The sequence below is a fragment of the Lemur catta genome, chromosome 11, assembly GCF_020740605.2.
Source record: "Lemur catta isolate mLemCat1 chromosome 11, mLemCat1.pri, whole genome shotgun sequence".
Classification (NCBI taxonomy): domain Eukaryota; kingdom Metazoa; phylum Chordata; class Mammalia; order Primates; family Lemuridae; genus Lemur; species Lemur catta.
The window spans coordinates 19,381,886-19,401,033 of NC_059138.1; the positions used below are offsets into that span (position 1 = coordinate 19,381,886).

The window sequence follows — 19,148 nt, forward strand, 5'->3', positions numbered from 1 at the left end:
GCGTGAGCCACTGCGCCCAGCCGATTTTTTAACTTTTTAAAATTAGTAACAAGCTCTAAAATTCCAGAGGATGGCAACGTGATAAATAATGGTATAGAAGGTGGTATTAGATGGAAGTAAAAGCATGGATGTGTGTGGGGGATCTTGTTCAGGAAGAAAATATGGTGTTGAGTAATATTAAACTTTGTCAGAAAAATATATGGGTTAGTAATTAAGAATGTAAATTGAATGTAATGCTTTCAAAATGTTGAGAAAGAATGGAACAAGGAAAATTTGAAAGTTGTTGAGGAGAAAAGTATTTAAGGTGAAACATATAAACAGAAACTAAAAAGTAAATTGGGTAGAAGTAAGTATAAATATATGAGTTATCTCTTGCTGTATGACAAATTGGCCCTAAACTTAGCAGCTTATAAGAAACATTTATTATCCCCCAGTTGCTGTAGTCAAGGTATCTGGGAGAGGCTTAATTGTCTGGTTCTGGTTCAGGGTCCATTTACAATCAAGTTGTTGACCAGGGCTGCAATCATGTGGGTCTGGAGAATCCATGTAGAATTTTACTTACATAGTTGTTGGCAAGCCTCAGTTCCCCCTTGGCTGTTGACCAGATGCTTCGGTCTCTCACTTTGAGATCCTTTCTTTAGGCCACCCGAATATCTAGCACGGCAGCTGGTTTCTCCCAAAGCAAGTGAATTGAGAGAGACAGAGAGAACCTGATGGAAGTTGCAGAGTTTTATAACCTAATCTTGAAAGTGACATGCCATCACTGCAGGTGTATTCTCTTGGTCACACAGACAAACCCTGGTATAATGTCCATACAGGATGTGGATTTTTTACAAGTGGAGATTTTGGGGGGCCATCTTGAAGGCTGACTAGCACACAAAACATAATGTTTACTATAATGAATATAAATGGATTTGCCTGTTATTAAAAGATTATGTAAACAAAATAAAACAAGAGACATGCCTTTACAAAAGGCACTTATAAACAAAATGACAGGGATAGTATATATCAAAAAATATATACTAGATACACACACACACACACACACACACACACACACACACAGACAAATGCTGTGTAACAGTATTAATATAAGCCAGAGGCCGGGCGTGGTTACTCATGCCTGTAATCCTAGCACTCTGGGAGGCCGAGGCGAGAGGATCGCTCAAGGCCAGAAGTTCGAGACCAGCCTGAGCAAGAGCGAGACCCTGTCTCTACTAAAAATAGAAAGAAATTATTTGGACAGCTAAAAACCTATATAAAAAAAATTAGCCAGGCATGGTGGCGCATGCCTGTAGTCCCAGCTACTCGGGAGGCTGAGGCAGAAGGATTGCTTGAGCCCAGGAATTTGAGGTTGCTGTGAGCTGAGCTGATGCCACGGCACTCTAGCCTGAGCAACAGAGTGAGACTCTGTCTAAAAAAAAAAAATATATATATGTGTGTGTGTGTGTGTGTGTGTGTGTGTGTATGTATGTGTATACCAGAATAGGAATCAGGGTGTATAGCATTAAAAATGACAAAGTGGGATTTTATATTTTGACAAAAGTAATTTTGTAAAAAATAATATAATAGGAATGAACTTGTATACACTTAACAATGTAGTTTCAAATATATAAAGAACAATCTTAAAAAGATACAGGAAATTAAGTCCTCTGTTCATGGGAGACTTTAACACAACTCTCTCAGAAACTATCAAGTATAAAAATGTAAGACTATAATTTATCTGTACATCACTGATAACAAAATTGTCCTCCTATTTAGAATCCTGCATCCAAGAAAGAATATACAATATTAATTCTTTAAAATTTTTCAATTGAGAAATATAATGTACATATAGAAAAGTCCATAAAGCTTGCAGTTATGTACATTATATGTAGTTGCTATGAAATACTCATATAATGACCACATCCACATTTCTGGTACCTCAGGAATGCTTTATGTATCCTACATGATCATAACTATTTACCCCCTGAGGAGACCACTACCTTGTTTTGATGGTAGTCATTTTTTTGCTTTTCTTTAGATTTTTACCCCCTGTGCATGCATCCCTAAACAGTAAAGTTTAGTTTTGCCCTGTTTTGAACATTCTGTCAATAGAATCATGCTGCATTTTGTGTCTCATTTTTTTCACTTGCTATTGTTATAAGATTCACCCTTGGTTTTGCTTATAGCTCTAGTTCATTTAAATTATATTTTATATTTCCTTGATAATTTCCCAGTTTATTTATTTATTCTTCTATTAGTGGACATTTGGTTTGTTTTCTGTTTTAGCAATTATGAATAAAACTTGCCATAAATGGCATACTTGTACCAATACCACACTGTTACCATAGCTTTACTGTATATATCAGTATACATTTCTCTAGAAATTGCTAGATTATTAGGTGTGTATCTCTTTATAGGTAATGTCAGACTTTTTTAAAAATGATTGTGCCAATTTATATTTTAACTAGCAGCATGAGATTTTCTGAGGCCAAGACATGGTACGGTCAAACTTTAAAATTTTTTTCTAATCTAGGAGGTATCTTGAAATTTTTAATTGAGATATAACTCATAAACCATGAAACTCACCTTTATAAAGTATGCAGTTCAGTAGTTTTTAGTATCTTCATGAAATTATGTAACCACCACCACTAATTCCAGAAGATTTTCATCACCCCAAAAAGAAATCCCTAAACCATTAATACTCTTTCTTTATTCTCCCCTTCTCTTTACCCCTGGAAAATACAAATCTATTTTTGTCTCCATAGATTGCCTATTCTGAACATTTCTTACAAATGGAGTCATACAATATGTGGTCTTTCTTTTCTGGCTTCTTTCACTTAGTGTAATGTTTTCAAGGTTCATCTGTATTGTAGAAGTATTGGTACTTCATTCTTTTTATAGCAGAATACTATTACATTGTGTAGATATACCACATTTTATTTATCCATTCATCTGTGGATGGACATTTGGATTGTATCTACTTTTGGCTCTTATGAATAATGCTGCTAAGTCATGTCTAATTTTTCAATGTGAACATAATGTTTCAGTTCTTTGGGTACATATATAGGAGTAGAATTGCTGGTCATAATGTAACTCTGTTTAACTCTTGGAGAAACTACCAAACTGTTTTCCAAAGGAGCCATACCATTTTACATTCCTTTCAGCAGTGTATAAGAGTTCCAATTTCTCCACATCCTCACCAACATTCATCATTGTCTGTCTTTTTTATTTTACCCACCCTAGTAAGTATGAGAAGGTGGTGTGAATCTAATTGTGGTTTTGATTTTCATTTCCCTAATGACTAATGATGTTGAGTACTTTTTCATGTGCGTATTGGCCATTTGTATATCTTCTTTGGAGAAATGTCTATTCAAAACCTTTGCCCATTTAAAAAATAAGGTTGTTTGTCTTTATTGATGAATTGTAATAGTTCTTTATGTATTTTGGATACTAGACCTTTATCAGATGTACAGTTTGCAAATATTTCTTCATATTCCTGGGCTTGTCTTTTCACTTTTTTGATAGTGTTCTTTGAAGCACAGAAGTTTTTAATTTTGATAAAGTCTAATTTATCTTTGTTTTCTTTGCTTGTGCTTTTGGTGTTATTCCTAAGAAAGAGGTTTATATTATAGTTTTGTCTTTTATATTTAGGTCTTTAATCCATTTTGAGATCATTTTTGTGTATGGTATGGGGTAGGGGTTCAACTTCACTCTTTTGCATGTAGATGTCCAGTTGTCTCAGCACTATTTCATGAAAGACTGTTTGTTCCCCGTTGAATTGTCTTGGTACCGTTGTCAGATTGTTGTGGTTTTAATTTGTAATTCTCTGATTACTAATGAGTTGGACAGCCTTTTCTATGTTTACCATTCATTTGGATATCTTTTCTATTGAAAAACCTATTTGAGTTTTGCCCAGATTTTTACTGGGTTATCTGCTTTATTCCCACTGATTTTAGGAATTTTATGTATTCTAAATGTATGTCCTTTGTTGGTCATGTGTGTTGCAAGTAGCTTTTTCCATACTCCATCTTGTCTGTTTCCTTTCTTGGTATCTTTTGATGAACAGAACTTCTTAAATGTAATGAGGTCAAATTTATCAATCTTTTACTCTAGAAATAATATTTTTGGTGTCTTGCTCAAGAAAAATTTTCTTACCCTAAGTTCATAAGTACATTCTCTATAATGTTTTCTAGAAGCATTTTAGTTTCAACTTTCATGTTTTAGGTCTATCATCTACCTACAATTGCTTTTTAGGATATGGTATAAGGTAGCAATTTCATTTTTTCCATATGAATACCCAATTGCCTCAGCACAATTGTTGAAATATATGTCTGTACCCACTGCTATGCAATATCAGCTTTGTTATAAGTCAGATGTCCTTATATGCATTGGTCTATTTCTGGGCTCCTACTCTCCACTGCTTCGCATTTCTGTGCATGTGCCAGCAACACACTGCCTTACTATAATAGCTTTATATCAGTGTAGTTATATGCTAGAGAAAATCTTCCTCCTTTATTCTTCTGTAAAAGTATTCCCTGTGTGTTTTTATATAATTTCATCAGGAATTGCTTAGCCTTCCCTTCAGTGAAGTTTGCCCCTTCCTGGGAGACTCCCACCAAGGCCATCAATAACCAAGAAGTTCTAACCTGGACACTCTTACCTGCCAGATTTTTCATTCATTGGAACTTTAGAGCTATTTCCCATAGGCAGTTTGTGATCAGACATCCCAGTGACTGAGCATGCTGACAGAATGCCAGAATGAGTCTTTTACTCCGATTCTTTGGTTTACTTCCAGAAACCCATAGTAGAAACCTGACTTGATGCCCAGTTTACTGTGACAACTTTTATGTAACTAAGCACAATGGCCAAGCAGAACTCATACAAAGCCTACTGAAGTAATATTCACTGGGGGAAACTCAGAGAGACTGGAGTAATACCATATGTACTGGTCCCCTGTTTATCATTCTTTACAGGTCAGTGTTGAGAAGTCTAGCAGGGCACTTCACATCCTAAGATAGGGTTTATGATCATTGGGTTTCTGGTTTTTAAACTGCATTAAGTACAAAAGCTCCAACTACTCACTGTTATGATCAGGGGTAGGATGCAAAAGCAATACAATGTGGCATAATTTGGGTTTCAGCCCAATTTTGACAGCCTAACATAAATGTTGAGGGTAAGTAGTTCCTCTCTGGAATAATCAGAGGCTGAGATCCAAATCTTGCAAGTGCATGACATAGTTTGCCAGTAGCAGGAATCTCTGTCAGCCTTCATGGTTGGGGAAGTACTAGCCTCTCCCTTGGCATGCTGGGAAGGAGCTGGAGTCCAGGCTTCGTGGATGACCAGAATTGACTGCCTTACACATTTGGCTGAGTCCAGTTGTTATGGAGATTAATAGGAAGCCAACTGCTTTTCTAAAGGGCCAACAGATCAGTTTGAGACAAAATGACCCTTAGCTCTCACTTGTTAAACTCACTTGCTAATTCTCATAATTTCTTTGTCAATTCTTTTTGATTTTCCATGTATATTATTATAGATGGCATTTAAAAATGACAGTGTTGATTTTTTTCACCCATACCTTTTTTCCCTCTATCGTACTGACTGGGAGTTCCAGCACCATGTTGTACAGCAGTGGCATCTTGATCTTATTTCTGACCTCAAAAGTAATAATTGTCAATGTTTCACCATTAAATATGATGTTTGCTCTATGAGATTTTTAAAAAATATCCTTCATCAAATTAAGGAAGTTTTTTTTATTCCTAGTTTACTGAATTTTTATGATGAATAGATTTTTAATTTTGTCAGATGCTTTTCCTGCATTTATGGAGATGATCATATGATTTTTTTCCTTTAATCTGTTAATGTTGCTTAATTTTAGTCTGTCCATACTAGTTTCCAATGTTGCAGCACCTTGAGAAATTATAGGTGCATTGAAGGCTTAAATAAACATAGAACCCCAAAATTTCAACCAATTAAAGCTAAACATAAGAAAAATATTTTATAATCTTTTGGTAGGCAAAAATAATGGAAAATATTGATAAATTTTACCACAATAAAAATTTAACATCTTTTGTAATAAAAAAAACACACATGAAGTTACACAGAAATGGACTGGGAGAAAATATTTGCTATACATAACATTTGCTGCTGATGGACGGCTAGTATCCAAATATATAAAGAACTTCTACAATGGGAAAAAAGATACCCTGATAGAAAAATTTGGCAAAGATTAATAACAGGAAGCTCCAGATGAGGAAATACATTTGTCAATAAACATATAAAAAGAAGCACCACCTCAGTATTGATTAGAGAAATGCAAATTAAAACAAGATACCATTTTTTCATCTATTAGATTGGCCCGATTTTAAATATTTCGTAGTATCAAATGTTGGCTAGAATGTGGGTATTCTCGTACCGTATTGCTGAGAGTATAAATTGGTACAGATACTTTGGAAGGTAATTTGGCAGTGTCTTTTAAAAAGTAAACACGTGCATTGCCTGTGATCCAGCAGTTTCTCTTCTAAGTATCTGCCCATAAAGAAACACTTGTATATGTTTACAAGGAAAAATATACAAAGATGTCAATTCCAGTATTATTTATAATATCAGATTATTGAGAGATATCCTCAACATCTATGCAATAAAAGATTGGACAAAAAACTTAGTCATATTATGGGATATTATAAAACATTTAATCAGGAATTAATTATATCTCATGTTAATTATATGGTTCTATCCTCAAAAAAATACTGCTTCATGAAAAAACAAGGTGAAATAAATGTACAGCCTAACACCATTTCTACAAAAGAAAAACAACTACACACTGAACATAGATTCTTCCTGTGTATATATGTGTGTGTATGAAGATTTTTTAAAAATATCTAGAAAGATAAATAAATTTTCATTACAGTAGTTGTCTTTGGGGAGAGCAAGGAAAAGGGGACTGCATTGGGATGACTGTCAAAAAGGACTGTCTCTATGTTCTGAATTTTAAAAGGTGAATTTAAGTTAAAAATATTTAAGGTAAATATTACTGTGTAATTAAAATTTTTATTTAAAAACAAGTATTATGTTTTCTTTTTCATTTAATGTTGGCAGAATGATTTTTATAGCAACAATATCCAACTGAATATTGAAAAGGATTTTAGGACTATTGAGGGTAGGGCCTTCTGTTTGTTAAATAGTATTTTTTAATATAGTAGAATTTGTGACAATAATATTAAAGTATAGGAATTATATTTAATGTATAAACTGCTATTAAAATGCAAGAATTTTGTGGTACTATTATGTGAGAGTGTATGGTTAATAACTGTGGTTAATAGCACAGTTGATTGATTGGAATCAATCATAGTTGGTTGATGGAATTGAAAAAAGTTACCTTTGGTGCCACTTATGGGAAGGAAGGAAAAGAACCGCACAGAGGATACTGTAAATACTTAAAATGACACATTATCTTAGTTTATCAACTTCAGATTATCAGTTTTTTATCAGTTTAAAGTAATTTGTTTCTATTAATTGTTGACAACTTTTAGCAAGTGGAAATGAGTATTTTTACTTAGATCTGGGCTTTCTGTTCAGCATTGTTAATACATAGCTGAAAAGACCACAGTATTTTAAATTTTAATCAACTAATATGATATTAGTGATACTCTATTAACAGCTTTATTGAGGTATAATTTACAGATGATAAAATCCACTTACTATAAGTGTACAATTATTTGACTTTTAGTAAGTTTATAAGGTGGTGCAGCCATTACTACAATCTAGTTTTAGCATATTCCATCACCCTCAAACAGTTCCTTATGCTCATTTGCCATTAATCCCACTGCTACCCACAACCCTATGCAACCACTGAGCTGCTTTTTGCCTCCATAAATTTGCCTATCTAGACATTTCATATATATAGAACCATATTTATGCATCTTTCACTTCTTTAATTTTATGCTCTTTCACTTAGCATAATGTCACAGCATGCATCAGTACTTCATTCCTTTTTATGACTGAATAATATTACATGGTAACAATATACCAAATTTTGTTTATCTGCTCCTCAATTGATTGGCACTTAGGCTATTTCCATTTCTGTCTATTATGAATAATGCTGCTATGAATGTTCATATAAATCTTTGTGTATACATATACTTTTCCATTCTATTGGGAAGATTCCTATAAATGGAATAACTGGGTCATAAGGTAAGTTTATATTTTACTTTTTAAGAAGTTGCCAAAGTAATTTTCCAAAGTAACCACACCACTTTACATTAGGTATGAGAATTTCAGTTTTCCATATCTTCACCAACATGTGGTATTGTTTGTTTGTTTATAGCCTTTCTAGTGGGTGTGTAATGGTATTTCATTCTGGTTCTGATTTCCATTTCCCTAATGACTAGTGGTTATTTTCTTTTCAAGTGCTTATTAGCTTGTTTTTTTTTTAATGAATGTCATTCAAATCTTTTGCCCATTTTTAAATTGGGTTGTCTGTTTTCTTATTAAATTAGAAGATATCCTTACACATTCTGGATACAAGTTCTTTATCAAATATGTGATTATTTGGATAACCCAGATAAGAAAGCCTGACAAAAATTTCACAAGACTACATATCTCTCCTGATATAGACACAGTAATCCTTAACAGAATAATTTTGATAAAATTCAACTTACTAACTTTTCTTTTGAGGAATTGTGCTTTTGATGTTGCATCTAAGAGCTCTTTGCCCAGCTCAGGGTCAAAAAGATCCCCAATATTTTCTTCTGGGAGTTTAATAGTTTTAACTTTCACATTTTATGTCTGTAGTCCAATTCAGGTTTAATTTTTGCATTTGGCAATATAATGGTCTAATTTCATTTCCCAATTTTCCCAGCACTATATGGTGAAAAATTGTTTTTTACCCTTTGAATTGTCTTTGTTGAAAAATCAGCTGACCGTGAATGTAATGGAACTCTCAGTTCTGTTTTTGATCCACTTATCTGTTAACATGCCAATACCAATTGAGTAATTCCAAAATAATTACCAAATGAATAACCAATATTGGTTACTGAAGCTTTACAGTAAGTTTTAAAATTGGGAAATACAAGTTTTTCAAAATTGTTTTCCCTACTCTATGTCCTTTGCATATCCATATAAATTTTAGGATCATCTTTGAATTTCTACAACAAAAAGCCTACTGGCATTTTGATAGGAATAGATCTATTTTAAACCAATTATTTTGAGAGAGTTGCCATCTGGATAATATCGAGTCTTCCAATCCATGACCAGGGACTATTTCCCCATTTACTTAGATTTTTCAGAAAGCTTTTATAGTTGCAGTATAAAAATCTGGCATTTCTTTTATTAAATTTCTAAATATTTTATTGTTATGTTATTATGAATGGAATTATTTTATTGATTTCATTTTGGAATTTTGGTTGCCAATATGTAGAAATACAGGTAATTTTTACATATTGATCTTCTATCCTGTAACCCTGCTATGCTCATTTATTAGTTCTTTGTGTGTGTATGTGGAGGTGTGGGGGAAGGTGTGTGTGTATGTATTGCCCAGGATTTCTATGTACAGGATCATATCATCTGAGAACAAGGCAGTTTTACTTCTTCCTTTTCAAAATGAATGCCTCTAATTTCTTTTTGTGCCTTATTGCACTGGCTTGAACTTTTCAGTACAATGGTTGAGTGAAAGTGGTGAAAGCAGACATCCTTGCCTTATCCCTGATCTTAGAGGAAAAGCATTGAGCATGATGTTAGCTCTGGAGTTTCTGAAGATACTCTTTATCTAGATGAGGACATACTCTTCTATCCCTAGTTTTTTGAGAGCTTTTTTTTTTTTTTAATCATAAGTGGGCGTTAGATTTTGTGAATTGTTTTTTCTGCATCCATTAAGATGATTATGCGGGTTTTGTCTTTATATTATTAACGTGGTATATAACATGAATTGATTTTTTGATGTTAAATCAACTTTGCATTCCTGTGATCAATGTCACTTAATTATGATGTGTAATTCTGTTTGTATATTACTGGATTCAATTTGCTGATACTCTGTTAAGGATTTTTATGTCTATTTTAGGAAAGATATTGTTCTGTAGTTTTCTGTTCTTGTGAAACTTTTGTCATGCTTTGTTATCTGAGTAATGCTGGCATCATAAAATTAATTGGGTAGTAAATGTTCTTTTTCCATTTATTTTCTGAAAGAGTTTGTGAAGGATTTGTATTATTCCTTTAAATATATGATAAAATTAACCAGTGAGGCCATCTAGATCTGTGCCTTTCTTTGAGGGATGATTTATAATAACTAACTCATTAGAAATCATTTAGATTTTCTGTGTCTTCTTGAGTCAGTTTTAATAGTTTGTTATTTCCAGGAATTTCTCCATTTCATATAAATTATCTAATTTGTTGACATATACTTGTTCATAGTATTTTCTCATAGTCCTTTTAATTTCTTTAGGGTCAGTAGTGATGTGTCCTCTTTTTCATTTCTGATTTTGGTAATTTATGTCTCTTTTCTTTGTTTGATTAGTCTAGCTAAAGGATTGTAAATTTTGTTGATCTTTTCAAAGAACCAACTTTGGGGCTGGGCACAGTGGCTCACGCCTGTAATCCTAGCCCTCTGGGAGGCCGAGACGGGTGGATCGCTCGAGGTCAGGAGTTCGAGACCAGCCCGAGCAAGAGTGAGACCCCATCTCTACTAAGAATAGAAACAAATTAGCTGGCCAACTAAAATATATATAGAAAAAATTACCCGGGCATGGTGGCGCATGCCTGTAGTCCCAGCTACTCGGGAGGCTGAGGCAGTAGGATCACTTAAGCCCCGGAGTTTGAGGTTGCTGTGAGCCAGGCTGACGCCATGGCACTCACTCTAGCCCGGGCAACATCTGTCTCAAAAAAAAAAAAAGAACCAACTTTGGGTTTCACTGATTTTTTTTCCCTATTATTTTATTTTTCTGTATTCCAGTCCATTAACTAATCAATCTAATCTTTACTAGATCTAATCGTTATTTCCTTTCTTCTTCTTCTTCTTCTTTTTTTTTTTTTTGAGACAGTCTCGCTCTATTGGCCGGGCTAGAGTGCCATGGCATCAGCCTAGCTCACAGCAACCTCAAAGTCCTGGGCTCAAGCAATCCTTCTGCCTCAGCCTCCCGAGTAGCTGAGACTACAGGCATGCGCCACCATGCCCAGCTAATTTTTTCTGTATATTTTTTTAGTTGGCCAGATAATTTCTTTCTATTTTTAGTAGAGATGGGGTCTCGCTCATGCTCAGGCTGGTCTTGAACTCCTGAGCTCAAACGATCCACCCGCCTCAGCCTCCCAAGTGCTAGGATTACAGGCATGAGCCACAGCGCCCGGCCTATTTCCTTTCTTCTGCTTGTTGTGGACTTAGTTTATTCTTCTTTTCCGAATTTCTTAACGTGGCAGCTTAGGTTATTGGAGACCTTTTTTGTTTACTGATAAAAGTTTTTAAAATTAGAAATTTCCCTCCAAGCACTGTTTTAGCCGAATGCCATAAATTTTAATTTGTTGTGTTTTCATTTTCATTCAGTTTCAAATATTTTCTTATTTCCCATTTGAGTTATTTAAGGATTTCTCTGATTTCTGCTGTTGATTTATAATTTAATTCATTTGTGGTTGGAGACCATGCTTTGTATGATTTCTATCATTTAAAATGTATTGAGACTTGTTTTATGATTTAGCATTTAGTCTGTCCTTGGAAATGGTTCATATGTACTGGAAAAGAATGTGTATTTCATAGTCATTGGGTTGAATGTTTTACATAATCACTTTGACTGAGTTGGTTGATCATGTTGTTCAAGTCTTCTATATCCTTGATTTTCGGTCTAGTTGTTGTATCAATTATTGGGTGGCTATAGACATCTCCAACTGTTATTGTTAAATGATCTATTTCTCCTTTCTTCTTTGTCAAGTTTTGTTTTATGTATTTTGTAATTCTATTGTTAAATGGGTATATGTTTATCATTGTTATATTTTTCTGAGGTTTTGACCTTTTTATCATTATGAAATATCTCTCTTATGTTGTATAATATTTTTATCTTAAATTCTATTTTGTCTGCTATTAATATAGCCATTCCTGATCTCTTATGGTTATTGCTTGCATGGCATATCTTTTCCCATCTTCCTTCCTTTTTTCTTTTCTTTTCTTTTCTTTTCTTTTCTTTTCTTTTCTCTTCTCTTCTCTTCTCTTCTCTTCTCTTCTCTTCTCTTCTCTCTTTTCTTTTCTTTTCTTTTCTTTTCTTTTCTTTTTTCTTCTTTCAACAGGGTCTTGCTCTGTCACCCAGAATCGAGTACAGTGCCACGATGATAGCTGTAACTTTGAACTCCTGGGTTCAAATAATCCTCCTGCCTCAGCCTCTCAAGTAGTTAGGACTGTAGGCATGTGCCAGCATGCCCGGCTAATATTTTTATATAATTTATTTTTTTTGTAGAGACAGGGTCTCACTGTGTTGCCCAGGCTGCCCTTGAACTCCTGGCCTCAAACAATCCTCCTGCCTCAGCCTCCCAAATGCTGGGATTACATGTGTGAGCCGTCATGCCCGGCCCATCTTGTCCTGCCTTTTAAATTTCATCCTATTTATGTCTTTGAATCTAAAGTGTGTCACTTTTAGACAGCATGTAGTTGGATCTTGCTTGTTTTTTAATCGTGTATAACAATTTCTGTCTTTTGGTTGGGATGTTTAGACCATTCACATTTAATGTAATTATTGATATTGTTGGATTTACTTTTTGCCATTTTGGTATTTATTCTGTGTAAGTCTCCTGTCTTTTTTATTCCTCTCTTCCCCTTTGATTTCCTTCTTTTGTGTTACATAAATATTTTTAATGTATCATTCTAATACCTCTGTCAGTATTTTAACTTTTTGATCCAGCAATCCCACTATTGGGTATCTATCCAAAGGAAGAGAAGTCATTATATCAAAAAGAACAAAAAGATACCTGTACCCAAATGTTTATCACAGTACAATTCACAGTTGCAAAGATACGGAATTACCTAAGTGCCCATCAGTTGATGAGTAGATAAAGAATATGTGGTGTATACTCAGCCATAAAAAGGAATGAAATAATGTCATTTGCAGCAACCTGGGTGGAACTGGAGAACCTTATCCTAAGTGAAGTATTTCAGGAATGGAAAAAACAAACACCACATATTCTCACCAATAAGTGGGAGCCAAATGATGGGTACACATGGTCATGAAGTGGTGTAAAGGACATTGGAAATTAAGAAGGGGGGAGGCTGGGAGGAGTGAGGGATAAAAATTTACATATCGGGTACAACATACACTGTTCTGGTGACAGGCACACTAAAAGCCCTGACTTTGGCATTCTATAGTTCATCCACAAAGCGCCCGGCTAGCTCAGTTGGTAGAGCATGAGACTCTTATAGTTCATCCATGTTACAAAAACACTTGTACCCCCTTAATATTTTGAGATAAAAATTATTTTTAAAAATATTTTAACTTTTTAAAAAAAGTTTTTCTTAATTGTTGCTCTAGGGATTATAATATACATTTTATCATAATCTACTTCAGATTAACACTAAATTTCAGTAACATAAAATCTTTGTTCAAATGTAACTCTATTTCCTCCTCCCTCCCATTTTGGCATGTGTATTACCTGTGTATATGTTATAAATTCAACAATAAAGTGTTATAATTATTGCTTTATACAGTTTTATTTTCTTTAAAGTAGTTAAGAAAGAGAAAAATGTATCTATAAAATCTTTTATATCAACTCACACATTTACCATTTCTGGTGCTGTTTATTTTCCCCTGATTATTCATGTCACTGCCTGGAGACCATCTTTCAGTATAAAGTATTCTTCTTTTAGTATTTTTGTGAAGGAAATCTGTTAGCAATGAATTCTCTCAGTTTTTGCTTATCTGAGAATGTCTGTTTTAGCCTTCATTTTTGGAGGACGGTTTTGCTAGATAGAAAAGTCTTGTCTTTTCATTTTAGTCCTTTTAATATGGTATTTTAGTCTCTCTGCCTTCTGTTGTTTCAGATGAGAAGTCAGCTATTAATTGTATTGATTTTTTTCCCTGTACAGTATAATGAGTAGTTTTTATCTTGCTGCTGTTAAGATTTTCTCATTATCTATGCTTTCAACAATTTGACTATGGTGTGTCTATGGTGGATCTTTTTGTATTTATTCTGCTTGAGATTTTCTGGGACTCATGGGTGCATAGATTAATGTTTTTCATCAAATATGGGTGATTTTCAGCCATTGTTTCTTCAGATATTTCTTTTGCACCCTTGTGTCTCTCTTTTCCTTCTGAAACTCCTATCATACAAATGTTGATAACTGTAGTCATATTACACAGGTCTCCACAGTATTGTTCATTTTTCTTCCTTCTTTTTTTTTTTCTTTATTTTCTTCAGTTGTTTTATCTCAGTTGACCTATCTTCAAGTTTTCTGGTTCTTTCAGCTACCACTAAAAATCTGCTATTGAACTTTTCTGGTGAATTTTTCATTCCAGTCATTGTACTTTCCAAATCTAAAATTTCTATATGGTTTCTTTTTTAAAAAGAAATCATATTTGTCTCTTTTTTGGTAGTCTCTCTTTGGGGAGGCATCATTGTTGTACTTCCCTTTAATTTTTTAGTTATGATTTCCTTTATTTCTTTGGACATATTAGCTGATTTAAACTTTTTGCCTAGTAAGTCCAACAGCTGGGCTTCCTCAGGGATAAGTTCTGTTGACCTTTTTTTTCCCTGTATGTGGGCCATACTTCACTATTTCTTTATGTGTCTCATAATTTTTTTGTCAAAAACATTGTATTTTAAATAATATAATGTGGCAACACTGGTAATCAGATTTCCCCCTCCCTCAACCCCAGAGTTTGTTGCTGTTGTTATTTGTTGTTGGTCATTTTTTAGTGACTTTCCTGGACTGTAGGCTTCATATCATGTTATAGCCACTGAAGGCTCTGTTTGATTAGCTGAGTCATCATATAATGATTTGACAGAAATTTTCTTAAACAGTTTAAGCTGACATGTCTCCCATCGTTTTCCAAGAGGCACACATGTGTTGGGGCATGCTTTCCATGCCCCAGCAGTTTACAGCTCTGCCTTAGCCTTCACTTCCTACTTGCACAGAGCCTTAGAGTCAAGCAAAGGTAAGACATCAGGGCTTTGTCAGGTCATTGCTCAACATTTGCTCAGCCCTCATATGCACGTGGCCTTCTAGATCCCCAGAAATATTTCAAAAATTTTCAAATCCCTCTAAGGACACCTCATTCCCCATATTTTGTGTTTTTTTAATTTTTTGGCCAGCCTCTTGTTTGTCCCCACTAGAATTTCTGCTTCTGGCAGATGAAGTATTAACTAATTACCACTGGTATTTTTGGACAAACTCCCTGGGAACAGGGCTTTCCTCACTGAATGAGCTCTGAGTCAGGTGAAATGAAAGATTAACTTGTGAATGGTCTTTTCTAGGGAGCACCAGGCAGGTCAAATAGCGATAGGTCTTTGGGGGTGAGGCTTTCACCTCTTCCAGTGGCTGCTAGGCTGCTGGCGTTCACAGTTGCTGTGGTTCTAAGGCTACTGGTTTCCAAGGCTGCTATGGAACTGGGAAGAGGAGGGTGGAAATTGGGAACAGTGCAAGTTAAAACACCAGGAAGCTCACTATTCTCACCAAAATTCAGCTATTTTTCTTGAAAAATGCTCACAGAATTCTTGCAAGTCTTTGATTAATTTTTAGGGTTCTGAAAAAGTGATTTTGAAAGTTTTTGCCAGTATTCTCATTGCTTTTTGGAGAAGTGAATTTTCAGATGCCTTTATCCACCACTCCAGAAATGCTTCTCAATCTGTTTGTGGCTTTAACCCCTATGCTTATTGCCTTTCTATTTGATATCTAAATAATGGCCTATGTATGTTTATCGGCAGCCATGGAAGTCCATTCTTTGATTTCATTGAGAGCTGCTTGCGAAATAAACATGAAATGGTTATTTATGAAGCTGCTTCAGCTATTATCCATCTTCCTAACTGTACTGCAAGAGAGTTGGCACCTGCTGTTTCAGGTTAGTTGTATATTGATGGCTGATTTTTATTTATGTTCTTAAATTTTTGTTTTAAGTTCCATAGGTCTGCAGAATAGGTATTAAGAATAATTTTTGAAACTTAGCTCTGTACTTACAGACTTTACATTCTGATAGCTTATATGAAGTTTTAGTTCTTCTTTACTGTATTACTTGCTTTTTTGAAGTTTCTATTTCCCCATATAAAACTTTTGAAAAAATTTAACATAGAAGACAAGTAACTTTAAGATCTTCAGTTTTCCTTAATGTTTAAAAAGCCCATTTGCTCTCACAACTGCCAATATTTCTACCATTTAAATTCAAATACTAATGAGTATACTAATTCTTTCAGAAAAAAGAGTAAACTTTGTTTCCTATTAATTTAGTTTTTATAGCTGAACAAAAAATGCTTTTTCTGTTTTTGATGATATATTTTTCATGTAAATTTTTGATGCTGTGATTGTATTTCCTTATGCATATTTTGAATATGATTCATTGTATACTATATTTTCAGCTATATGATGTATGAGGAAATGAGCAATATTTATAGTGGGTTTTTTAATTTTTTGTTTTTCAGTTCTTCAGCTTTTCTGTAGCTCTCCTAAGCCAGCCTTGAGATATGCAGCTGTGAGGACCTTGAACAAGGTAGATGTCCCTTTGCTAACTATTGACTTAAATCAATAGTTATATATATTGTGTATATATATTGTGTTTGGTTGGAAAACAAACGTGAAGCATTTGGTTTTCTCTCTAATGTTAGTATGTATGATTTATAGGCTTCACTTCTACAATACCTCACTTGTATTTGTGGCTTTAGGAATGACCATTTTTATTATTATTTAGCTGAAGATTACAGCCTTCATTTCTGACTTCTAAGCATTTTATATTCAAGAACTGCACTGTCCAATATGCTGGCCACTACCCACAAGTGGCTATTTCAATTTAAATTAATTGAAATTAGATTAAATTAAAAATTCAGTCCCCCGGTGACACTAGTCACACTTCTTGTGCTCATAGCCACATGTAGTTAGTAGCTATCATATTGGACAGTGCAGAGATTGAATGCTTCTATCATTGAAGAAAGTTCTCTCACACAGTGCTGTCTACAGCAGCATTGTCCAATAGTAACCCATATGAGTCACATATGTAATTTTTAATTTTATAGTAACCACATAAAAACTTTTTGAGGTAAAATTAATTTTAATAATACATTTTTACTGTAATATATTAAAAAATCTTCTCAACATGTAATCAGTATTAAGAGATACTGATATTTTGACATATCGCAAGTTTTTGACATCAAGTATGTATTTTATATTTACAGCATCTCTTAATGTGGATTAGGCACCTTTCAAATTTTGAGTAGTAACATGGGCTATTGGCTACCATGTTAGACAGTATATATTTTAGAAGATACAATACAGAAACACAGAATAATTAACCATAAAAATTATAAATAAAATGTTAATATAGTAGAAGACTTCTCATAAGGCAGTACATAATCAGTTACAAGTTAATTGTATGAACAACTGGAGAAGAGAGAGGTTTAGAGCTGCCATGGGAGAAGTCTATATAGAACAATAATTCAGACTGTATTTTAAAGAGTTGATAACAAACGTGTCTCAGAATTTACTTTTTTGTGAATTTTCGGAAGGTAATATGGTGTTATCTCTTATGTACTAACCCCAGTGGGCCTGGAGCAGCACCCCACCATTAAGATACATTATTATTTTTGCATAAAACATATGACTGTCCTCTCTGAAATGAATTAAGACTTAAATAGTTTTATTTATATTTGTTTGGGTCATATTTTGCTGTTAAATGAATTTTGATGCCAATAGTTTGACAGAGTGTTTTCAACTTTTCAGAATTGTAGGTAAGGGATTCTGTACCAATACTGGGATAGGCAGAGAGGTAGAACAACATCAACAAAAGCAAGGAAGCAGAATGACAGACCTGTTTTAGTGACCATGGGTAATCCAGTTTGGAGTTTGCATGTTTAAATGCAGAAGCATTTTCTAAATGATAAGATTTTAACAGTCTTTGCTGAGCACTGTTTACCATGTTAGATCCTCTTCTCAGAGATCCTAACATCTAGAAGAGTAAACATGCATGGACACATGCACTATAAGGAAATACAGGCCAACTATAATAAAAAACAGACTGTGATATTCTTATAAAGTTTATAGGACTCTAACAAAAGAGGATACTATGCTGTACTGTGGCAATTAATCATTTATCAAGAAATATACCTTATTATTTGGAAACATTGTCCTTGAAACAATACTTTTAATCTATACTGTGCCCTTTGGATTGCCACTTACCTTAATTAAAATTTAAGTTCTGGCCTTTATCAAAAGTCATTTGCTTAATTTTTTTTCTTGCCCTTCCACAAGGTGGCAATGAAGCACCCCTCTGCTGTTACTGCGTGCAATCTGGATTTAGAAAACTTGATCACAGACTCAAACAGAAGTATTGCCACCCTAGCCATTACTACGCTCCTCAAAACAGGAAGTGAGAGCAGTGTGGATAGGCTCATGAAGCAGATATCTTCTTTTGTGTCTGAAATCTCAGATGAGTTCAAGGTAAGAGTTTAAACATGATCAGGTTTTCTCCCGGTCTGTGGCCTGCCTGTTTCTTAACAGTATTTTTTGAGGAGCAGAAGTTTTTAATTTTTGTGAAGTCCAATTCATCAATTTTTTTTCTTTCACAGTTATTGCTGTGCCCTATCTAATCTTTATCTACCTCCAAGTAATGAAGATATTTTCTTCTGTTTTATTCTAAATGCTTTATGTTTTTAGCTTTTACATTTTGGTCTGTGATGCAACTTGAATTAATGTTTGCATGGGAAGTTCAGTGTTTTTCCATACTGCTATCCAGTTACTACAGCATAATTTGTTGGAAAGACTTCCCTTTTCCTGTTGGAATGCTTTGGCATCTTTGTCTGAAAAGCAAATAACCATGTAATTGTAGGTGTATTTCTGGCCTCCTTATCATGTTCCACTGATCCTTTTGTCAGTCCAATGCTAGTACCACACTATATTGATGAATGTAGGTTTATGGTACCTCTCGAATGTCAAATAAGGTGGTCTTCCAGCGTTTCCTTTTTTGATATTCTAGTTCCTATGCATTCCCAGATAAAATTTA

General features: G+C 34.2%; 1 protein-coding gene across 4 annotated transcripts in view; it reads left to right on the top strand.

The window, feature by feature from the left end:
* Positions 1-19,148, top strand: part of COPG2 (COPI coat complex subunit gamma 2) — a 129,646-nt gene that overhangs the window by 51,774 nt on the left and 58,724 nt on the right. For all 4 annotated transcript variants that reach the window (XM_045565481.1, XM_045565483.1, XM_045565482.1 and 1 more), the window contains exons 10-12: positions 15,871-16,004; positions 16,579-16,646; positions 18,398-18,586. In XM_045565481.1, the coding sequence (XP_045421437.1) occupies positions 15,871-16,004; positions 16,579-16,646; positions 18,398-18,586 (391 nt within the window). The remainder of the gene's footprint in view (positions 1-15,870; positions 16,005-16,578; positions 16,647-18,397; positions 18,587-19,148) is intronic.